Source organism: Schistocerca nitens, chromosome 4 (genome assembly GCF_023898315.1).
Source record: "Schistocerca nitens isolate TAMUIC-IGC-003100 chromosome 4, iqSchNite1.1, whole genome shotgun sequence".
NCBI lineage: Eukaryota > Metazoa > Arthropoda > Insecta > Orthoptera > Acrididae > Schistocerca > Schistocerca nitens.
The window spans coordinates 241,362,721-241,388,510 of NC_064617.1; the positions used below are offsets into that span (position 1 = coordinate 241,362,721).

The 25,790-nt window shown below is 43.1% G+C and overlaps 1 protein-coding gene across 1 annotated transcript in view; it reads right to left on the reverse strand.

The window, feature by feature from the left end:
* LOC126252230 (uncharacterized) overlaps nt 1–25,790 on the reverse strand; it is a 596,261-nt gene that overhangs the window by 544,187 nt on the left and 26,284 nt on the right. Inside the window, exon 3 of the mRNA XM_049953102.1 lies at nt 25,569–25,663. Within this exon, the coding sequence (XP_049809059.1) occupies nt 25,569–25,663 (95 nt within the window). The remainder of the gene's footprint in view (nt 1–25,568; nt 25,664–25,790) is intronic.

The following is a 25,790-nucleotide window of genomic DNA, read 5'->3' on the forward strand; positions in this document are numbered from 1 at the left end:
GTGCTCTTCAAACCGCTCTAGCACGGCGCTGGCTCCAAGACACAGACAATTACGCTGCTGAAAGATGACTTCGCCGTCGGGGAAGACATCAAGCGTGAATGAACGCAGGTGGTTCGCAGCTGTCAGTGCCACAGGTTCCACGTAAGGGCAGGAGAGTGTGTCGCATAGAATAATATTGCTCCCACCAGCCTGCGTCCGTGGCGCGTTGGACTTTTCGAGCCGCCTTTCACCTCGCTGACGGCGTTTGTGAAGGCGACCATCGACCCACTGTAGAAAACATGTGATTCACCCGAAGAGCCGACACGTTTCCATTGGTCGACGGTCGAATCTTGAAGGTCCCGTGCCCACTGCAATCCTAAATGACGATGTCGTTCGGTCGGAACACGTAGGGGTGGTCTGTCGCGGAGTTCCATGTTCAACAATGCATGATGACCGGTGTGCTCCGAAACACTTGTGAGTGCACCATCATGTGCTCTTTCGGCAGAGATGCCACAGATCACCATCTATCCTACTTTACAGAGCAGACAAGCCTCCGAACCCCATGTGCTGTGAAGAGTCGTGGACGTCCAACCTTTTAGCGCCTAGTGGTAGTTTCACTGGCTTTCTATAGATGCTCAAGAGAGTAGCACGTGAACATTCGACCAGGTTCGCCGTTTTCGAGATACTCGTTCACAGGCTCTACTAATAATAATATGCCCTTCATCAAAGTCGCTCATCTCAATGGATTTCCCCATTTGATAGGGTGATCCCTCGTCCGTGCCTGAACAAATACAAACGTTTGTTACTGAGTTACGTGCCCGCACACCACCGGGTGGCATCCAATGGTGCGGTGGGCAGTTGTCATAAAGTTTTGACTGATCAATGTATAACTAACAAGCCCAATAGACAAAATACTCGTAATTTTCTTAAAACGAGCACCCTGGTCGCTTTCGAGTGGTACACATGGCATTGACTTGGTGTAAGGCGTCCATGTGACTCACTACCGCTGAAGTCATGTTAGTGGAGTGGTGTGTGTGCGCCGACTGAGCAGGATGAAATCATCGTAGTTGGGTGGGTCGACATGGAGACGTGACGGAATGCCAGAAAAGAGCAATCGTGTTTAGACATTCGCCTGGCCACAACGTGAATGAAGTCGCCAGAACTGATGGTGTGTGGACACAGACTGTCGAACGTGTCTACAAGGAATGACGTACCACTCTTAGCCGTGGAACTCGGTGTAAGAAAAGCGGCTGTAAAAACGACCTAACCGACTGCGAAGAGAGACGAGTGTCACGCCTTATAGATGGCAATCCGGACAGGAATTGCTGTCGTCTGTAAACGTAGGTCCATTTCAGCCAGTCTCGGAGCGAACATTATGGAAGAAAGTGTCTGCGATGGACATTTGGTGTCTGGTACGTCGGAGACGGCTATTGCTCATAGCGGCACATAAAGCTGCACGTTACATTATATTCTATTACATTAATATTTCTTCCATAGATCATCAATGCGACATTTCGTAATGGCGCAGAAAGTGTCAGTTTAACATATGTTATCCTTAGACGATATAATATCTCTCTCTCTCTCTCTCCATCTCCCTCTCCCTCTCCCTCTCCCTGCCTCCCCTGCCTCATATCTAAAAATTCATCTATTGAGTAGAAAGAGTTGTGATTCAAAAATTCTTTTAATTTATTTTTAAATTCTGGCTGCCAATCTGTCAGACTTTTAATGCTATTTAGTAAATGATGAAAGATTATTTTGACAGAAAAGTTCATACCTTTCTGTGCTAAAGTCAGATTTAACCCAGAATAGTGAAGATAATCCTTTCTTCTAGTATTGCAGCTATGCACCTTTCTGTTATTGAATTGGGGCGGATTTTTAATAACAAATTTCATAAGTAAATATATGCATTGTGAAGGTACTGTGAATATTTCGAGTTCCTTAAATAAATGTCTGCAAGGTCACCTTCGGTGGCTTACAGCTATTATTCTGATTACACGCTTTCGTGCAATGAATACTTTTTCTCTTAATGATGAAGTATCCCAAAATACGATGCCAAATGAAAACAGTGAATGAAAATGGGCATATTAGGCGAATTTACTAATACGTTTATCACCAAAATTTGGAGTAGCCCTAATAACTTAAGCAGCCGAATTTAAACGTTTCAGCACATCATCTATGTGTTTCTTCCATTTACATTTATCATCAATGCGCACACCTAGAAATTCTGAATATTCTGCCTTAGCATAAGACTTCTGATGAAAGCCAGTATTTATCGATGTTGTTATGCCATTTACTGTACTGAACTGTATATTCCGTGTTTTCTCAAAATTTACTGAGACTCCATTTACAGAGACACAGTTAATAATATTGTGAAAGACATTATTTACAATTTCCTCAGCTAATTCTTGTTAGTTGGGTGTCCCCAACTGGCCAAACAACAACAGAAACCAGACAGTAGCCGACTAGAATCACCTAATGTGGTCCGACGAGTGACGATCCTTCCTCTTTTCAAATTATGCAAATTCTGTGACATTCTGAGGCTGTTTTCGTAATTACTTGAGCCCATTCATTCAGGATACCGTGAACATGAAGCAGTATATATATTTTATCTCTCTCCGTGATCAAGACCTGTCTTCTACATTTTCATGAGTGTCCGGTGGACATTTATGTCTTCCAAGATGACAAAGCGATGTTAAAAGAGCTGCGCTCGTATGTTCCTGGTCTTAACTCGACATACGCGCTGAATCACCAAATCTGATCCCCCTGAAATTGTCTCCACCTATCTGGAACAGCGGGTTAAGTGTAACAATCAACATTTCGGCAGTTTGATAGCTTTACGGGATCATATCATCAACGAATTGTTTCAGCTTGATATGTGTACCTGAAGTAACTTCTGTTCTCCCTTCCTCACCTAACTGATGCCATTATCAAGGTTGGAGACGGCGTTATTGGTAGTAGCTAATTTTTCGACTGGTGTGCTTATAATATGTAATCAACAATAAAATATCAGACAGGGTGTAGTCGAACTGAGTGAGACAGTGATAATGATGATGTGTTCTGCCCATAAGGCAGTCTTTTTGCTATTAGTTTGCCGTTGTCCATTCCTCCCAATTTTCCAGCATCCTTTTCGAAGCTGTCGTCATTCAAATGTTATCTGAATCTTCCTCTCGCCCTCTCCCCAGTCACCAGTCCTTCTAGGGCATCCTTTAACATGTAGTCTTATCTGATGCAGTGTCCTAGAGACTCTCCTCCTTTTAACAATTCCAGGCTTTGTCTTTTCTCATTTACCCGGTGCAATACAAACTTATTCCTTATTTTATCTATTTATTCCACATGTTTAGTTCTTCTCCAAGTGCTCATATCAAAATCCCCTAAGTATTTCTTCTCTCTTCGTCGCACAGTCCATGTTCGATACCGTGCACAACAACCAATTATACAAACCACTTCAATAATCTTTTTCTCACTGGTCTATTTAATGAACTACGGGTACTACTACTCCTCCTTAAAACTTTCCTTTTGCAGTAGCTATTTTTCTGGTTATTTATTGCTTAAAAATCACATAACTGGTTACTTTGAATAATAGATAGCTGACTAGCTTTTCCTCTTTTATCTCCCTTCACTGACGTGAAAAAAACATACCTTAGCCTTTTGGAAATGTATCTTCTTTCCATATTTTTCACATCTGAAGTTCAGCTGCTTTAACATACTATTAACTGGTTATTCATCTTTATTTAGTAATACCTTGAAATCCACAAATCTTATATGTTTAATTATCCTTCCTCGTATTGCCATACGGACTCTTTCGGTTGAAGCAGTTTTCAAATTAATTATCTAAACAGACATCAAACAGAGTAGGTAAAAGACAACGGCCTTGTCCAACCTGTCTCTCAATTTTAATTCCTTGTGTTATCTTACCTCATATCCTTTCCCTATTATACTTGTCGTTTCATTTACAGATACCTTATTAATTATGTGACAGTGAGGAAACTGTATTAGAAAATGGGACTCAGAAACTAGTATACAACTGACGACAATAGAAGTAAGGCAAAATAAAACACAGACTAGCAATAACAAGAAAACATTTTTGTAAAAGTGAAGTATGTTAACATCGAATATAAATTTTAAGTGTTACTAAAAATGGAAAAAGAATCGTAAGAAAGATTAGGATTTAGAGTCCCTCTTATGACGATGTCAGAACAGACGGAGAATAGGAACGGATAGAGAAAAGAAGTCATACTTTCCCTTTTCAGTGGAATCATTCCGGAATTCACATTAAATGATTTAGGAAAACATACATTTGGGTTGCAAAACTTGAATCTGAACGCCGCCCTCTCCAGTGCAATCCAGAGTCTTTAACCACTGTGACACCTCGCTTGGTCGTGTCAGAGAGTCTTTCCTCAAACTATTTGTTTGGGACGCAGTGATATACCCAGAGTGAAACGAGTGTAATGAACAGTACTGACAAGAAGCTTTTCATATACTGTGTTTCGGAAGAATCCGCTAGATTAGATGGGTTGACCGAATAAGTAATGAAAACGTACTGAACCGAACAGAGGAGAAAATACATTTTATATCACAAGCTGACCGAAAGCAGAAACAGGAGAGTACGCATGAATAATTAGTAACCGAGGGATTTGTGGGGGGCAGTTAAAATTGCAGAGAAAAAAACAGGCTTGAATACAGTTTGTAGGGAAAAGTGGAAGGAGGTAGCAGCAGTAATGCAGAGACTGAAAGTCCTCCAAAGGACAGAGTAGCCTGGAAAGCTGCATCAAATCACTTTTCGTAATGAAGAATACAGCAACGAAAATGTACAGACGACACATCTGTAACAAAACAGTACCAATGAAGAATGAAATCGTAAAAGGAAATGATGAGTTTTCGTTTTTAGTGTACAGTAGCTCAGTGGACAGGTTTTGAGAAATAAACAGAGTTTTCGGAAATCAATTGCCAATTATTCTGAAATGGAATGTTTACAACGACTGAGTAATAACAAATTTGACTTATGGCAGTGAGACTTGCACTTTCAGTGCGAAAAAAATTTCAAAATATGGGGATTGTTTAGCACATAATAGCAATTGGAAAGACAAGCAGGGAAACAAACCGATGGATCCGGGAATTTTTGAATTGGGAAATGTTCTTGTAACTGTAATGAAAATTAAATGTAGGTGGTTCGCAGATGTAGCCAAGCAGATAGCACGTGGAAGTGTCATCATTGAGTCATCAGTCTTCTGACTGGTGCGATGTGGACAGCCTCGAATTTCTCTCTTATGACAACATTTTCATCTCAGAGTCGCCCTTGCTCCCAATGTCCTGTATTATTTGTTCGATTTTTCCGAATCTCTATCTTCCATACTATACAGTTGCTTGTAGTACCATGGAAACTATTCGCTGATGTCTTAACAATTGTCCTACCACCCTGTCCCAAATTCTCGTCAATGTTCCACATATGTTACTTTCTTCGCGGATTCTGCGGAGAACCTAGTCAGTCCTTATAAGTCTACCTAATTTTCAATATCCTTCTATGGCACCACATGTCAGACACTTCGACACTCTTTTTACCGGTTCTCATATGCTCCATGATCCACTACCATACAATATTACTCACCAAACGTACAAACTAAGATTTTTTTTCCTCAGAATAAGGCCGATGTTTGACAGTAGCTGACTTCCTTTCGTGTGCTGTTCTCGTTTGTATGCCGTCCTTAATTCGTCCGCGGGGTGTTATTTTGCTTTAAGGCAACAGGATTGCTTAATTAGTCCCAGAGTTTTCCAGCTCGCTTTGCCCTATGAACGTCTCTGTGTTTTTCTTAACTCCTGCTTACAGTAACAGTCGCAACTTCAGAACTGCGTACTAATGCCCTTATTTTTCCAAAAGCCGAAGTGATTGTCATCTAACAGATCCTCATTTTTCTTTTCCGTTCTTATTTACATGATTCTTGTCAGCAACTTGGATGCCTGAACTGTTAAGTCAATCGTGCAATAGTTCTTGCACTCGTCTGCCCCTTCTACCTTCGGTATTCGATGGATAAGATTTTTCTGAAAGTCTAACGTTATATCTCCAGTCTCATAGATTCTACACAACCAACTCGAATAGTCAATTGCTTGCTATTTATCCGAAATTCAAAATGGCTCTGAGGACTATGGGACTTAACGTCTGAGGTCAACAGTCCCCTAGAACTACTTAAACCTAACTAACCTAAGGACATCACACACATCCATGCCCGAGGCAGGATTCGCACCTGCGAGTGTAGCGGTCTCGCGGTTCCAGACTGAAGCGCCTAGAACCGCTCGGCCACATCGGCTGGCTTGTCCGAAATTCCAAAGGAATGTTGTCCATTCCATTTGTCTCATTAAACTCTAGCTGGATTTCCTAGGTCTTCAATATGTACTCCCATTTCTTCCTCACTCACTTCATCAGACAAGTCTTCATCCTCATAGAGGCATTCAATGTACTCTTTCCACCTATCCTCTCTTTCCTCTAAGCTTAACACTGGAATCGCCAATACGCTCTTAATATTGACACCCTTATGTTTAATTTCACGGAAGGTTGTTTTGATTTTTCAATATGCTGAATCAGTCCTTCTGACCACCATTTCTTTCCCGATTTCTTTAAATTTTTCCTTCAGCCACTTCGCCTTATCTCCCCTGAACTTCTTATTTACTTCGTTCCTAAGCGACTGTCTGTGTCTAAAGAGACCCTTTGCTGAATTCTGTGAGATAAGGGGACACCTAGACAATCTAATTGAAGTGGGTGGATGGCATTATCATACACACTGGAGTACCATGGGTGAGTATTTCTGAAGTCTGTGTAACATGTCGTCGTCTCCTGACTTTCATTGCTTACAGATTCAGCCCTCACAATCATATTCCGCACATCAAGACGCTTCATTTGAACCCAAACTCTCCCGTTTTAGAAGAGCAATGTTGTATGAATTCATGTAAACGATATGCAATTAACAAGTAAGCACACCGTGGTTGAAATACTCGAGGCTGGCGTATACACATACATTCCAGACACGACGGTCACAGAAGCTTTTAGTTTGGGAGAGAAACCGCACAACGGGACACCAGTCCCTTCAGAGGACGACCCAGCCTATGTCGGCCAGTGACCGCCCATGTAGCAGACAGCGTGGGCCCGAGTGAAAGGGGGGAACATCCCCGTGTTCGACTTAAAAGCAAATTCCGCTACATTGTGTGGGAGCAGTCAGCCTATGCATTCTTTACACATAGCATGATGTTTCAGAGATTTTCACAGGGAGACAGCAAACGCCAATCGCCAATGCTACAGGTTTCCGGATTGGTCGCCTTAAACGAAACGTCATTCTCCCGTTTTAGAAGAGCAATGCTGATTGGCAGACGATATTTCTGACGCCTTGAGCTGAAGGAATAATGGAAGAGACCGAAAGATATACCCCTTCATGTCTGGCGTGGAGAGGCGCCGTTCCGTTGTCGCTCTTGGAGCGAGGAACAAGTCTCTCCTCAGTACTTCACTGGGGGAGCACGTCTGTCGAGAGCGAATCGAAGTGCTACTCTATATTGAGTCCTTGCGATTAATCGTTGTTCACTGTGTTGGCCGACACAATTATTATGTGGTGTGAACGCACAGAGTTATAGTTAAATGCCTGCGAGCGAATTTTTGAGTGGCATCACAGTGGATTAGTTATCTGACCGGTGTAACACACCAATAGTTAGACTAGCGGCGAATAGGAATCCTTGATTTCATCAAGGCATAGGGAGAGTTTGATTGGCGAAGGTCAATCCAGATAAAACGAGAGTTATCTTATTTGTCAGCAGCGAGCGGCGCAGACAGCAGTCATCGCAGCTTACGGTATTGTGCGCTACAGCTATTGCGAGCCCCATATTTCCTCCACAACAGTACACTTCACTGCATTTCACATGTGACAGCCTTGACCGTACCTAGCAACATTCTAATTATTCAAGTTGAGTAGGCGCGCCTCTCAGCCATTCTGCCAAGTCAACAACCATCTTAAACATTGTATAGAAATTTCATTAGCGAATCCTATCCTTGAGAGGTAACCTCACATTCCGAAAAGAACCAGGATATATCTTGTTCAATTCATAACTAAAAGTGCCATTGTGATTTCTCAGAATTTTTGCAAAATAAATAATAACTTTCGTTAGTTACATGTTTTTCTTACACTGACTAGCACTACTCCAGTACCGAAGTATCCCACCAGTTACGTAAGAAATTATGTTAATTTTTGTGTCATTTCCTTACAGCTGACGACTCCAGAAGATATTTACTGCTGAAAGTTGCTCAGGCATTTCTCTTTAGAACGTTAGGAGCGTCTGTCTGACTTCTGTAGTATTGTGGGGGTGGAAATTGCATCTTGCAGGAGCCATAGGGTAAAGGGTACATCTCAGATTAATCCGTTGCACAGAATAACAGAATAACAGATCAACCCCACACCTCAGAAAATAGGTAAGCTACCAGGATAGGAAAGTGTCAGGATAGTTAGGTACGGCAGGTCGCAGCAGTAGCACTTTGAAGAACTTTCTTTCATGTATTAAATAGCTATTTGCAAAGATTGGGATCAGAATAGGTACAGGTAGTGAAGAAAGCAGAATTGTAGGGAAATTGTGTTGGGAAATTTTGCATTTTTTTCTATTTTTGTGTAGTTGTTAGGGCATAGAATTTTCAGGTGATAGGCACAGACGCAGAGACGCAGTGTGACGCAGCATCATATAAATTAGAATTAAGAAATAATATTTTTCTCCCTTGGCAAGCGCACAGGTAGAGATTGGAGACTGTAGCAGAGGAGACAGAACATTAGCCGAGAAGTCACGACGTTGTTGTTGTTGTTGTTGTTGTTGGTTCAACCAGCTGTTAAGTGGTCGTACAATTTTGTAGATAGGGTTGTGGTGTGTTCAAAGAATTTCCATGTTAACGAGAGCACAAGCCAAAAGGTTACGTGAGAGACAGCAAGTAGACAAGATGGGGGAGAATGAACCAGATAGACAGCAAGTAAACGAGCTTATTGACAATAGTACAGAAGGTGAACCTGAAGATAGGACAGACGGTGAATCAAAGAATAGGACAGTCGGAGAGCTGCAGAATCAGCAGGCTCAGTTAGACTGGGATAAAATTGAGACAGATCAGACAGATGGGAATCGAAGGGATGAGAAAATCGAATTTCCAGAATATGAAATTTCAGGTAGGGCACATTCTGAGCCAGAAATAGACAGCCCACGTAAGAAATGGCAAAAATTAGAAGCGAAACGAGCACAGGAAACGCGTTTGTTTGCCGCATGTTCAGGGACAGAATACGCCTCAATACAGTCAATAAACCGGCAGTTAGCTTATGTTCAAAGAGAAGTAGACAGCGAGGAAGAGGGGAAACATTTAGAATACGTCGAACCTATCATACACAATCTAAATATGCCCCAACTGCAGACACAGAATTTTGCGGAGTTACGAGCGTCGCGAAAAGGTTCCGTAACAGACGCAACTGTACCTGCAAACACAAGACATAGACAACACAGAGGGCAGAATGCGGAGTTGTTTGCGCCACGTAATGGTTCAATGACAAACGCAACTAGTCCTCAACACAGACAGCACGGGTTATTGCAGTTATCAAACTTAGAAACGCCACAGCATAGCCCAGTAAACGACGTAACTGACCGAGTAGAAAACAATAGATCGAGAATACATAGTTCAGCAGAAGGTGGTGTTACAGGACAGGATTTGATCATGGAGATGTTACAAAAAATGAACGCTAGTATGACGAAACAGAATACACAGATAACAAAACAGTATCAGGAATTGAAACAGGATAATCAGGAACTGAAACAGGACAATCAGGCTATTAAGACACAGATCCAACGGGTTAAAATCCAGATGGAAGAAGGGATCGCCAGAATTGATAGTCAGATCACTCAGATAAACAAAGACGCGAAAGAACCTATAGAAAGAATTCAGGTACTAACACAAGGTCAGCAGCAATTACGGACTGACGTGGACAAGGTCCAATTGGACATCGTAAACGTTGATAAAAAGTTGGAACGTTTTACGAAAAAGGCCACTCGAACAGTAATACAAATTCGGAAGAACAACCAATTCAAAGCAAGGTCGCAAAGGTTGCACTGAAAAAGTAGGATCAGCGGATTAATAAAATAGAGCTTAAAAACAAAGATCAGTTTGAAAAGCTTCGAACAGAGTTGATACAAACTATCGAAGAAAAGATCGAAACCGATTACATCTGTAGCGAAACAACTGACGCGTCAAGCATTAATTCAGTACACGAACACACGCCGTCTAGGAAAGTTCAAGTAGAACCTAGGCTAGACGTAACACTCGCGCAGAAATCGAAACAGAAAACCCCGATTAAAGTAACACATGACATGCCACAGGACCAGGCACAGTACCCAGAAAAACGGAACACATACATTCAGCCGATACCAATCGAAAGACAGGCAACAGAACCAGTAAATCCAATGACACAACATAATAGCAGCACAGGTACTATACCACGAACGACGAGAGTAGAAACACACGAACAACACTTTTGTTCACCAATGATACGATATGACGCGGATATTAGTCAGGAAATTGAGAATAGGCAGAGAAGCAGTAGATTACCAGAGAATAAACACGACGACACAAGCAATGGCAGATTATTTGAGTCCATGAATCAGCCACAAACCGAATTTATGAGTAGATATGAGACAGACCACTTCCTTACAGGTAGAAAGTTTCAACATTTCAAGGAAGAAGGCGGTAGCTTGCATGCACGCACATTCATCGACCAGTTTCAAGTAGGCTCACCAAACCACTGGAGCGTAGCTCACAAACTTGACTTCATTTGTGCACACATGTCAGGGACAGTAGCAGAGGTGATGCAGAAGATCGCGGCTACCTGTACGTCTTACCTACAGTTCAGAACAGCATTTCTCGAAAGATATTGGTCCAAGGAGGCGCAAAACAAAATTAAATACGAGTTACTTCAGATGACACCATATGAAAACTCAGAAAAGCGTGGTAAAATTCTTTGATACAATGAACAAAAAGAATCAATGCCTAGACAAACCATACAGTAACGAAGAGCTGATACGTCTGTGTAGAATGAAATTACCGGTAAAGTATCAACAGGCAACAGTAGGAAAACATGAAAATACCGAAGAATTCAAAGAGGTTTTAAGGGAACTTGAATTTATGTTTATAGAAGACGAGGTGAAAGAAAAAAGAAAGGAAAGGGAACAGCAAAAGCAGAGGACGAGGAACGAATATTCCAATAATAATAATAATCGTAATCCTAACACCAATAATTTCAGGCAATTTAACAGACAAGGACAGTGGCACAATGGAGACAATGGGCATAGAAACCAGAATATTTGGTACCGAAATAGGAACGGTAATGGGCACTCATACAGTGGCGGATATGGATTTAGGAATCAAAATGCCAACGGTCAAGGGTACTTTGAAAGAGGTCACGATGTTAGAAACAGCAACTGGCGACACCAGAGCGCGAATAATTACCAAGGAAATTATGGTCCACAGAGACAAGAACTACTCAGCAAAGGGAAACCAGAAGTAGACGTTAAGCCACCAAACACTGCAAAACGTAAATATTGAAGTGAAAAATGCGGAAGAGGTTAGACAAATGTCCACCCTATCTTATACTAACCACTAAATAAAATTTAAATTAATGGATCAACAAAATAACGCATTAATTAAAAGAAAAAGAGGCATAATACACACTAACAATATCTTGTAGTATCAAGTACACTACAACATGCACACAAACAATAAATGGTACACAACAATCAAAAGAATAAAGAAGTGGTAAGACATAATTAGAATAAAGAGAAGATATCATATATATACAATAATTTTTGCCACTATCAGAAAATTTTTGCAATATATAAAATCAGAGTTTTTTTGTAAATAACAAATATATGTAAAACAAAAATTGTAAATATTTCTACGCATCAGAGGGACATCGCCACCAACACCTATCACCAGCTCCCTTAACACAAGATGCTTCGAGATAGCGATGGAGAGGGTACAGACATGTTGAGAAAGCACTTAGGGCAATAACAACAACACGAAGACCAACGCCACACTGGAAATGCAGGTTGCAACTAGGTTGGATTTCAGGAGAACAACGTGCAGCATGGACATTTCATATGTCACGACACTGCTACACAACAGAAGAGTGTGGGGAGAATCACAATATGACGAGACGACAATGAAGGTACAAAAAATTACTAAGATCTACAAACTCATCAAGTAACAGTTGGCAAGGCAGTCAGATCCTACAAATTCTACATCACCCCTAGCCCAAGAAGAACAGAAGAATGCAAGAAAGAAGAGAAGAAGATGCAAGATGTAGAAGGGCAGAAGACAGCAAGATACCTTTCTTTCCTATCCTACAAAGCAAATTGCTACAAATGTCTTCCATGAACTTTGAGGCATAGCAACTATTACAACCACCTCTCCAAAAATAAACCTTGAATCGTCGAACAAATACAAGCGAACGGCAAACGAAATATTAAGTAGTACCAACCAACATTATCTAGAAATAGATTCAGCAAAATGAACAGTAATCTCCCTACCACATCATCAAATTACCATACCGAACCAGGTGTGAAGTGCCAAGACGTCACAGCACAATATTGGGTGGCGATCGTCGGTAGTCAACTACAATTATCGAACTGCCACACCGTCCCAGGTGTGACAGCAAAGGAGTACCAAGACATCACTGTTTATGCAGTAAACCACAGTCACCATCATCGGTTAAAAGCACCACTCCATGATGACAATGTCAACAAGTGTAAGACCCGGCATCGCATGCTAGAGTGCTTCTCTCATGATTTGTGACACCCATACAAATGAGTCGACGCCTTCCAGCATTTCAGTGGGGATCGTCGAGCACAGAAACTGACGCAGCAAAAAAAGTATTTCTAAAAGTACCTTTTTTCCTTTCTTGAAAAAGTAATTATTTTTTATTATGTATGTAACATCTACAATTTATAGATACCTTAAAACTTTTGTAAACAAACTTAGTTAGTATAGTTATACAATCTCACAAACTCATGGAAAGTCTATTTATTTCTTTTACATGTAAAATTAGAAAAGGATTTCTGCAGGATTTTTCTTCTTTAAGTAACATTCAAAAACTCCTTTTTGGGGTAATAATATTAATACCGAGGATAGAATTAAGAAGAAACGCTTCTTCATTCTTACAAAAAAAGACACATAAAGGAAAAGATAATGCCTAAATAAATAAAACAAAGTAACACAACAGAACTTTTGCGAACATTTGCGCAAGCTTAACTACAGAAAAGATATAACCACACTAAAACATGATACACTGTACACTTACGAGTTTAGAAAAATTAATATTGTAAAAACAAATTTTTGGAAATGAAAAAGAAAAACAGAGACACGTACTGGCAATGACAAAGAATAACAACCTTTGTAAAGCCTATATTTGCCTAACAACAAAACATAAACTGTAGAATTAAAAAATAGAAACAATAGCTATAAAGAAATCATTAGAAAAAATTGTTAAAAATGGCTGAGAAAAGTTAATTGGAAAATGTAAACGAACAATTTTTGCCTGACTTTCTCAATGTTTTCCGCAGTATTGACAAACCCCAGATAAAAATTTTGTCACAAGGAGGGAGGTATGTAAGACGCTGTGGTCTCTTGATCTTCATTGCTTACATATTCCACCCTCACAATCATATTCAGCACATCAAGACGCTTCATTTGAACCAAAACTCGATAAGATAAAGTCAGTGTTGGATGAATTCATGTAAATGATATGCAATTAACAAGTAAGTGCACCGTGGTTGAAATACTCGACGCTGGCATACACACATACATTCCAGACACTATGGTCACAGAAACTTTTAGTTCGGGAGAGAAACCGCACAACGGGACGCCGGTCCCTTCCAGACAGCGTGGGCCCGAGTGAAAGGGGGCAACAACCCCGTGTTTGGCTTGAAAGCAAATTCCGCTACACTGTGTGGGAGCAGTCAGCCTACGCATTCTTTACACATAGCACGATGTTTCAGAGATTTTCACAGGGAGACAGCAAACGCCAACGCCAATACTACAGGTTTCCGGATTGGTCGCCTTAAACGAAACGTCATTCTCCCGTTTTAGAAGAGGAATGCTGATTGGCAGACGATATTTCTGACGCCTTGAGCTGAAGGAATAATGGAAGAGACCGAAAGATATACCCCTTCACGTCTGGCGTGGAGAAGCGCTGTTCCGTTGTCGCTCTTGGAGCGAGGAACTTCACTGGGAGAGCACGTCTGTCGAGAGCAAATCGAAGTGCTACTCTATATTGAGTCCTTGCGATTAAGCGTTGTTCACTGTGTTGGCCAATATAATTATTGTGTGGTGTGAACGCACAGAGTTATAGTTAAATGCCTGGAGTGAATTTTTGAGTGGCATCACGGTGGACTGGTTACCTGACCGGAGTACCACGCCAATAGTTATACTAGGGGCGAATAGGAATCCTTGACTTCATCAAGGGAGAGTTTGATTGATGAAGGTCAATCCAGATAGAACGAGAGTTATCTTATTTGTCAGCAGCGAGCAGCGCAGACAGCAGTCATCGCAGCTTACGGTATTGTGCACTACAGCTATTGTGAGCCCCATATTTCCTCCACAACAGTACACTTCACTGCATTTCACACGTGACAGCCTTGACCATACCTAGCAACATTCTAAAGCATAATTATTCAAGTTGAGTAGGCGCGCCTCTCAGCCATTCTGCCAAGTCAACAACCATCTTAAACATTGTATAGAAATTTCATTAGCGAATCCTATCCTTGAGAGGTAACCTCACATTCCGATAAGAACCAGGATGTATTTTGTTCAATTCACAACTAAAAGTGCCATTGTGATTTCTCAGAATTTTTGCAAAATAAATAATAACTTTCGTTAGTTTCATGTTTTTTTTACACTAACTAGCACTACTCCAGTACCCAAGTATCTCACTAGTTACGTAAGAAATTTTGTTAATTTTTGTGTCATTTCCTTACAGCGGACGACTCCAGGAGATATTTATTGGTGAAAGTTTTTCAGGCATTTCTCTTTGGAACGTTAGGAGCGTCTGTCTGACTTCTGTAGTATTGTGGGGTTGGGAATTGCATCTTGCAGGAGCCACAGGGTAAAGGGTACATCTCAGATTAATCCGTTGCACAGAATAACAGAATAACAGATCTACACCACACCTCAGATCTGTAATTCATAAAAAAAGTCTGGCAGAAGCCTTCTTCCAGCAAAAGATGTCAAAATACTGCTGCTGTGGCTGACGATGATGATGGCGCACTATAAATTTAAACGTCTACAATAATTACTAATCTATGTCAACTCACTAGCCATAGCTTACTGTCGCACTGCAGACTGCTAGTTAATTTGACATCATGCTATTTCTTGTGAATTTGTCTACAACAAATGATATGTATCAAAATGGATATTTGTTTGGTTGATTGTTAATTTCCTATGTTTTCCATATTATTCATTCGATTACAATGAAACTTTGGTGAGCTGTTGTGTGTGCACTTGCTAAGACTTCTGAATTAGTGTAACCCAACTCCTACAACTCCTATAGTGAAGGAGGTGGGCCTATGGGTTCAGAAACCACCACGTGTATAGTTTTCAGTGGCGCTAGAGTCACTGGTGACAGTCCCACTGACGTTCTACCCCTAGAGGTGGAAGAAACGAAATGACGGAAAGTCAGTAACATATCGGCATATATCTGTATCTAAAATAATTTTTATCAGACTTGGCAAAAATATCAGTTGCTAAACGGAAGAAATTGCTGCAACAGTCAGACTGCCGAAGTAGCGCTACTGTTGAGGGTGGTGGTTGTAGGATGTGACATAAAAGCATTAATCAAGGAAGTCTGGAGCAATTTCAACCTAATTTGGTAAATGCATGACTCACTATTTGGATAGAAATGCTGTACTAAGAAGAGACCTCTATTACACCTAGGGCAGAGGTAAGGGGTGACATGTGTAATTGTTTGACAATACCCTGCTGGAATTTTTTTCCTATATTCAGTTGACTAGGAATATTTTTAAAATATGAAAATACTCCCAGTCAACTGAGTACAGAAAAGAAATTATAGTAGGTTGTTGTCAAACAATTGTACATGTCACCTCCTATTACCTTACCTGTACGATGAAGCGCAACTTGTATTGTTTAGTGCGTCAACCAGATCGCCAGACTGAGTACGGTAGGGAGTAAATGATTTTGTTAGCAGGTTTTGGGGCTAAAGATTATGCGACACGTTTTTATTTACGTATGAAGACCTGTCTCAAGTCGCATAATGTTAGTCAGCGGAGAAGCAGACAGTTTCCTCGGAATTCAAATGAGACTGCATGGAAAAATTCGTTATAGATAAATATATGTGCAATATATATATATATATATATATATATATATATATATATATATATATATGATGTCCCATTTATCTTGACCACCCTGAATAACTGTTTGTCCAGATGCAAATTACAAAATGTTTCAAGCCGTCAGGAGGACATCAATCAGCATGATTTCTTTCATTGTAGCTTCGTTTTTTTACAAAGATATGAGCAGCGGTATGACTTTTTTTAATGGCAGCCTGTATTTTTTATTCGGTAATTCAGTTTCTCTCCTAACGACCTATTCAAAAATGTATCACAGTGTACCATTCACTGAAACACGACGTTATTAATTACATAACACAACATTGACGTTGACGCTCCCAGCGCTTAGTGCAGGTACTCGCCGTAATGGAACACATCCACGTGCTGACGTTGACAGAGGACAAATGTAAACATAAGTAGAATGCACATCCGGTATTTCGTCAACCATCGTCAGTTGAAGAGTTGTGTGAGTAGAATGTACGCCAACGAAGAGAAGGTAGAAATGCTACTCATCTCATGGGGAATGTAAGTTAGTAGCACAGTAGTTGCAATATTGTTTTCTTATGTACGGGTGCATTTAGTCCAGTAGTTTAGTCCTTTTAAATACTGTTGTGCAGAGTAAGCATATAGTAAAGGCTTTCCTTCGTACAAACTGCATCGACAAAACGTTTTTTTTTATTGTTTTTGTTGAAAGTAGGCGAAATGCTATGCAGGAAGAAATGTACAGGGAGCGATATCCTGACAAGAACCCATCTTCCCTACGGATGTTTTCTCGTCTTGTTGCGACGCTTCAGGAAAAGGGAAGTTTCAACCCACGGCAACGCAGTCGTCGTAGCACTCGCACAGACGAAGCTGCCGAAGTTACTGTTCTCGCTTCCCTTGCTATGAATCCACATGTGAGCACACGACAGCTTGAACACGAGATTGGCATTCCTAAAACCAGCGTACATCGTATTTTTACACGTCACCGGTTTCATACTTACCATGTACACCTACATCAAGAATTGCATGGAAACGATTTCCATAATCGTGTACAGTTCTGTCAGTGGGCACAGCAGCAAATCCTCGCCAACTCGAACTTCTTCTCCAATGGTCTATTTACCGATGAATGTTCCTTCTCAAACAAAGGACAGGTACATACAAGGAGCATGCATTATTGGTCCAGCAACAACCCACGATGGCTTAGACAGGTGGAATATCAGCGTTAATGGAGAGTTAACGTCTGGTGTGGGATGCATGGTACTTTAATTATTGGCCCTTATTTCATCAATGGTGGTTTAAACGGCACAGCGTATGCCAACTTTCTCAGACGAACTGTTCCTCCTCTTATGGATGAAGTGCCGTTAAGAACCAGAATGCTTATGTGGTATCAAGACGATGGGTGTCCAGCACATAATGCCTTGCGTGCACGTCGTGTTCTGAACCGAAGGTATCCTGCCACATGGATTGGTCGAGGAGGAACAGTTACTTGGCCTGCTAGGTTTCCTGATTTAAATCCTCTGGACTCTCTTCTTTGGTTATGCATTAAAGATGTTGTCTATCGCGAAATTCCAACAACTCCAGAGGACATGCAGCAACGTATCGTCTTGCTTGTAATTCTCTTCATCAGGCAACATTGGAAGCAGTAAATAATTCTTTCATTCAACGAATGCACCAGTGTATCGGTGTCCAGGGTCACCACTTTGAGCACTTTTGAATGCTCTACTCTTCGGTAATGGTACAGGAGAGTCAAAATCACTTTTGTGTTACGTTTTTACTTGGTTTTCATTTGTTTTCTGACGACTCCAGAAAGAGTACGAGTTTGTGATCCCGGACTCAAAGTCAGTGTTGTGTTATGTAATTAATAACGTTGTGTTTTAGTGAGTGGTACACTGTGATACATTTTTGAATAGGTTTTTATGATTGGAAATGAATTACCGAATAAAAAATACAGGTTGCCATTTAAAAAAGTCATACCGCTGTTCATATCTTTGTAAAAAACAAAGCTACACCGAAGGCAATCATGCTGATTGATGTCCCCCTGACAGCTATAGAACATTTGCTTGAAACATTTTGTAATTTGCATCCGGACAAACAGTTATTCAGGGTGGTCAATATAAATGGGACACCCTGTATATGGTGAAGAGAAATTCGCGCACTCAGGCTTCGCAGCGCGACTCCTCACATGTCAGCGATAAAAAAAAAAAAAAGTCTCTCACAAACTTTCGTCCTGCGAGTGCATCCGGCAGAAAAAGGACGTTAAAGAACGGCAATACGGCAACACTGTAACCATCTGTATAGTAACTACCTCTGTCAGGAGATGGTAGTCGTGCTGTACAGTTGGTGCAGTGGATACACTTTTGGGTTAGCCTGCAGGAGGTCGAGGGTTCGATCCTGAGTTGGGATATATTTTGTAATGCGAACATAACAAACACGTGGTTAGACAAATAAGAAATAGACAGTTGAAAGAAATGACCTGTCATAAGATAGAAGAGCCACAAAAACAATATCAATTTCGAGATGCTAAAGACGACAGCAAAGTACAATAACACATCTACTTGACATTTATACTATATGTAATATGAGCTCTCAGATGTCGCACATCAGCAACCAGTGACAATAATAATGTCCATATTAATGACCGCATGACTTTCACAACAGAATACGTTGTCCTCACAACAACAGGTGCTCAAAGTGACATCCCTGGACGTCCAAACATTGCACAACTCCAAACATTGCGCAACCCTCCGGATCATACAGCTCTGGACCCTTCCCAGTGAAGCTGCGTCCATAGTAACAAGAACAGCATGAACGCGCGCTACCAATTCTTCCACATTCGTCGGCGGAGTACACGAGCTCCTTCAGATGTCACCACAGGAAGAAATCCAGGGGATTTAGGTCAGGTGAATACGATGGCCATACAACTGGACCTCCACGTCCGAGCCATTTCCCTGGAAATGTTCTGTCCAAATACTGCCGAAAATTAATTCCAGAGTGTGGAGGTACACCATCATGTTGGAACCATATCCTCTGCCGAACATGTAGTGGAACTCTTCCAGCGCATCAGGCAGATAGTTTGAGAGGAATGCATGATACCTTCGTGCAGTCGACCGGTCAGGCAACGTGTAGGTGCCCAAACACCTGTCGCCCAATATTCCGGCTGAGACGTTGATACCAAAGCGAACTTGGCATCCACGGTTGCGAGTGGCGTGCCGGTTAACCTCACAATAATGGTGGGAATTGAGCTAATTGAAGACACCCTCACGAGTGACTGCTGCTTCATCCGACCATATTACGGTGTTCACGAAGTCATCGTTGGCTCCCTGTTATTGTTGGAAGCATTCACAGAATTGCATCCGCTGATGGCGATCTGCAGGATGAAGGTGTTGCGGGAAAGCATAATGATAGGGGTGCAGCCAATGCTTGTGCAGCACGTTAACGACCGTACGTTGTGAGATACGCAGCTGCCTTGCTACGCTACGTGTACTTCGCTGGAGCTCTTCGTGTATGACTTCCAGAATAGCTTCCTCAGTAGCTTGAGTACGTCGAGTCCATGGACGACCTCTGCCACGCGATGGTGGAAGGAGAGAACCTGACTCCCCAAGGTACAGCTCCAGCTGACGAAACACATTTTCATTTGGATGGAGTCGACGCGGTTATCTATCACGAGCGGCAACACCAACCTGGTTATCACATGCACCACGGACCAGAAGGATACCCACATATTCATCGGTTATATATGCCATAGTCTGCCACACTGTTTTAGAGGTTTACAATGAGAAAATTCGATACGTGTACGTATGTACATTGGAGTTTGTCATGGGTGCGTTGCTCCGTTCACCACTAGTCCCTCTCCGGTGGACTGCTCATAATGTATAAACACGCCGTCAGTTCTACGCGCTGTTCCACCTAACGCGCATTAGCTGTGGCTGGCTCTGAGCACTATGCGACTTCTGAGGTCATCAGTCCCCTAGAACTTAGAACTACTTAAACCTAACTAACCTAAGGACAGCACGCACATCCATGCCCGAGCCAGGATTCGAACCTGCGACCGTAGCGGCATTAGCCGTCTGACAGATATTGTTCTGCATGATTCATCCCGACACCGCTAACTGTAAAATGTTCGGTTTCGAATTACACTGGTTCTCTAACGGTAATTGGGAATGCCGTGTGACTAGGGCCTCCCGTCGGGTAGACCTTTCGCCTGGTGCAAGTCTTTCGAGTTGAGGCGACTTCGGCGACATGCGTGTCGATGGGGACGAAATGATGATGATAAGGAGATACAACACCCCCCCTTAGCGGAGAAAATCTCCGACCCAGCTGGAATCGAACCCGGACCATTAGGTGTGACATTCCGTCGCGCTGACCACTCAGCTACCAGGGGCGGACTCTCTAACGGTAATAGACGTGATGTTTCCACAATATCATCGATAGAATAATAATAATAATTCACTGATATACGTACTAAACAGCATGCGGTTACCAGACTCAATGTTGAAAGGCATAATTAGTGGGACCATAGTGATAATACATACAGAGTTTGGACATTATTCGTAAAGCACGTTGCTAGTCCTACTGGCAACATAAGGCCCCTAACGAAACGTAATAGACCTCAACGAGGCAAAAATAATAGTTGGTACTAATCTATTGGACCATTGGGGTATGGTACGAAGAAAACAGGTTTGGCATCTAGCAGATGAAGTGGTGCGAATATATTCACGCCCACGACGTGGAAAGGGCTTCTTCCGAAGCTGACCAATCTTCCATTTCTACGCTTGTAGTATGTAAGTGCAACTGTTTTCTAAACGACCCGCTGCAATCGCTGTTGACCATTAAGATGCCAGATACCGTACGACCTGGACTACATTTACCAAATAAAAAACATATGCCCCAACGCAGAATCGAACTGTCGACCTCCTGCATGCTAACCCAAAACTCTATCCACTGCACCAACTCTACAGCACAGGTGATGTGTACTGACAGAGGTAGTTACCATACATGTGGTTACAGTGTTGCCAGATTGTCACTCTGCAACATTCTTTTTCTGCCGAATGTACTCGCCGGACCAAACTTTGTGACAGACCACCATATATATATATATATATATATATATATGTATATATATATATATATATATATATACTCCTGGAAATGGAAAAAAGAACACATTGACACCGGTGTGTCAGACCCACCATACTTGCTCCGGACACTGCGAGAGGGCTGTACAAGCAATGATCACACGCACGGCACAGCGGACACACCAGGAACCGCGGTGTTGGCCGTCGAATGGCGCTAGCTGCGCAGCATTTGTGCACCGCCGCCGTCAGTGTCAGCCAGTTTGCCGTGGCATACGGAGCTCCATCGCAGTCTTTAACACTGGTAGCATGCCGCGACAGCGTGGACGTGAACCGTATGTGCAGTTGACGGACTTTGAGCGAGGGCGTATAGTGGGCATGCGGGAGGCCGGGTGGACGTACCGCCGAATTGCTCAACACGTGGGGCGTGAGGTCTCCACAGTACATCGATGTTGTCGCCAGTGGTCGGCGGAAGGTGCACGTGCCCGTCGACCTGGGACCGGACCGCAGCGACGCACGGATGCACGCCAAGACCGTAGGATCCTACGCAGTGCCATAGGGGACCGCACCGCCACTTCCCAGCAAATTAGGGACACTGTTGCTCCTGGGGTATCGGCGAGGACCATTCGCAACCGTCTCCATCAAGCTGGGCTACGGTCCCGCACACCGTTAGGCCGTCTTCCGCTCACGCCCCAACATCGTGCAGCCCGCCTCCATTGGTGTCGCGACAGGCGTGAATGGAGGGACGAATGGAGACGTGTCGTCTTCAGCGATGAGAGTCGCTTCTGCCTTGGTGCCAATGATGGTCGTATGCGTGTTTGGCGCCGTGCAGGTGAGCGCCACAATCAGGACTGCATACGACCGAGGCACACAGGGCCAACACCCGGCATCATGGTGTGGGGAGCGATCTCCTACACTGGCCGTACACCACTGGTGATCGTCGAGGGGACACTGAATAGTGCACGGTACATCCAAACCGTCATCGAACCCATCGATCTACCATTCCTAGACCGGCAAGGGAACTTGCTGTTCCAACAGGACAATGCACGTCCGCATGTATCCCGTGCCACCCAACGTGCTCTAGAAGGTGTAAGTCAACTACCCTGGCCAGCAAGATCTCCGGATCTGTCCCCCATTGAGCATGTTTGGGACTGGATGAAGCGTCGTCTCACGCGGTCTGCACGTCCAGCACGAACGCTGGTCCAACTGAGGCGCCAGGTGGAAATGGCATGGCAAGCCGTTCCACAGGACTACATCCAGCATCTCTACGATCGTCTCCATAGGAGAATAGCAGCCTGCATTGCTGCGAAAGGTGGATATACACTGTACTAGTGCCGACATTGTGCATGCTCTGTTGCCTGTGTCTATGCGCCTGTGGTTCTGTCAGTGTGATCATGTGATGTATCTGACCCCAGGAATGTGTCAATAAAGTTTCCCCTTCCTGGGACAATGAATTCACGGTGTTCTTATTTCAATTTCCAGGAGTGTATATATATATACTGTAAAAAGCCAGTTTAACGTAAAGTTATTGAAAGCTGGCAGCTACGATAGAACAATCTTTTCATTCGCGATGGTTTCCTGTAAAAAATTAAAATTTTAGCATACTGGACGAATAGAGGAATGTACTTGAATGTGTGAGTGTGTGTGTGGGTGGGTGTTTGTGAGGCGGGGAGGAGGGAGAGAGGTTCAGTTTAACAGTGCTGCATGGTGAGGAGTAGGTGTTTGGAGGGAGGGGGGAGGGCTGGAAGTGTTCTCCTATTACCGGACTACGCGTATGCAACAGCAGGCGCCGTCGGTGTATTTTTTAATGACCGCCGCTGACATATTTCTGCACCGCAGAGAGGCGTTTGTGGTTAAATGAAAAGGCAATTACCGTGGAATTGGCAGATTTATTCCTCCGGCGCTAATGTCCCCGTTTTTAATTACATTTATCGAACAATAGTCTCTCGCGGTATTCAGCCGCAGGTTGATGGAATGGATGCCGCACTCAGCTTACGGGAATTTGTCACAGAGGACAGCAGTTGGGCACCGGAGGGTATTTCGACACCGCTGTATGAACGAAAGGACAGAGGTGTTTTCTGAAGTGAAGGGATGGGGTAACTTATAGCTACCATTGTCTTGTTTTCTGCAATCATCCAAGCAGCTATGGGATTTCTAGTACGAGTAGCGTTCAATAAGTAATGCAACACTTTTTTCTAGCGCAATTTCGATAGATGAAATTCGGAGGCTGTTGTGGGGCATCGTGGAATATCCACGCTTCAGCGCCTATAGTTTCACGAAGTTCCTATTGGTAGGAGCGCTATTAATAGGCTTAAAAATGATCTCTGTAACGGAGGTACGTTCCAAGCAGAGAGCTGTCATTGAGCTTCTTTTGGAGGAAAACCAGAGCACCGCAGATATTCGTGGGCACCTGCAGAAAGTCTACGGAGGCCTGACAGTGAACAAAATCACGGTGAGTCGTTGAGCGTGGATCTGTCATCATTGCAACAAGGTCGCGCAAATCCATCCGATCTCCAGAGTGCCGGCCAGCCGCATGCAGCTGTGACTCCTGCAGTGTTGGAACGTGCGGACACTCCGATGTGACCGATGGATCACAATCAAAAATCTCACTGGTCAACTCGATGTCTCTATTGGTAGTGCTGACACACTCGTCCACCAGTTGGGGTGCTTGAAGGTGTGTGCCCGCTGGGTTTCTTTTCTTGTCGAATAACGTCACAGGCGATGAAACATGGGTTCAACACTTCAAACCGAAAACAAAACAGCACTCTATATATGGTGGTGCCACTCCACACCTCCTCCGAAGGAAAAATTCAAAGTTGCTACCTCAGCCGTTAAAGTCCTGGCGACCGTCTTCTGGGACTCCAAAGGGGTTATTCTGTTTGATGTCCTCTCTCATGGTGCAACGGTCAACTCCGAAGTGTATTGTGCTACTCTCAGGAAACTGAAGAAACGACTTCAGCGTGTTCGTCGCCACAAAAATGCAAACGAAACTCTCCTTCTCCATGACAACGCAAAGGTTTGCGCACCCGAGAGGAGCAGTTTGGACTCTATCTAGTCCCTCTACAGGCCATATCTCGCACCCTACGAGTTCCATCTGTTTGGCCCAATCAACTCTGCGGGAAGCAGTTCGTGGATGAGGGGAGGTTACTGATGCAGCAAGCCGCTGGCTCCGACGTCAACATACGTGGGCGCACAGGCTCTCCCAGTAAGGCGACGTAAGGCCATCACGCTAACGGAGATTATTTTGAAAAATAGGGTTTTGTAGCCAACGGAGTGGGGAATAGTATGTTGTTTTGGAATCCTGAATAAAACCAGCCCGCTTTCAGAAAAAAATGCGTTGCGTTACTTATTCAAGGCCCGTTGTATATCTGTATCGTATTTCTTCACATGCTTAAGAGCCGAAACGCAAACCTTGCGAACTAATTCACGTGTTCTCAACAAGGTTGATTTAATGCAGTCGGGTGTTAAGTAGGTCGATCATGGAAACGATGGACTTAAACTTTACGAAAACGGGACAGACACATGCGCAACCCTTAAATGTAATAAGACGACGACGGAGTTCAAATTTCCGTCCGGCTGCCTTGATTTAAGTTTAAAGCAAGGGGAACACCGTTAGGATTTACTGTTCCGTTGACAACGTGGTCGTTAGAGACGGAGCAGCACTTGGATGAGACCAGGAAGGGGTGGAAATCGACAGTGTCCTTTTCAGTGCAATATTCCCACCACTATCATTCACAGATTTAAGGCGATTACGGAAAATCCGAATTACTCTTCCCGAATGCGAGTCCTGGCTCTTAACTACTGTGGCACCTCTCTGAAGCACTCGATAAAGGAAGTAGCGTACTGCTCAACGGCTTTTCCAGCAGCAGAAGATGCTTCAGTATCAGTCTCAAGGAACGAGGTACTTAGGTGGAACATATAATCGACAGACTGAACAATTTATCTAGCAGTATAACGGGAGCATGCCCAATACCGCGAATGTGTGGTGGTGATGATGCTGATGATGATTATGATGCTGACGACGACGTCGTCGTCGACGACGACTACAACGATGATGATGATGATGATGATGTTGTATCAAATGCGTTAGTGTTTCGCTCTTCTCTGAATACTAAATGTGCCATAAGCTGCAGTACTCACTGGAATACTGGAAGGGCTGGCCGTCGCTCCAGTGGAAGTCCCCCTCCAGCGTGCGGTCGGTGGCGCCTATCCAGTAGGCCACGTCAGCGTCCTCGCTGCACACACAAAACAAAAACATGCCACGTTACTGCTTTGTCAGTATAAAGTGAAAAACGCTTTCACCTCCTCTGTTTCACTTCACTCAGAACAATTAACCTCTTCATTCCCTCGATCCACACATGG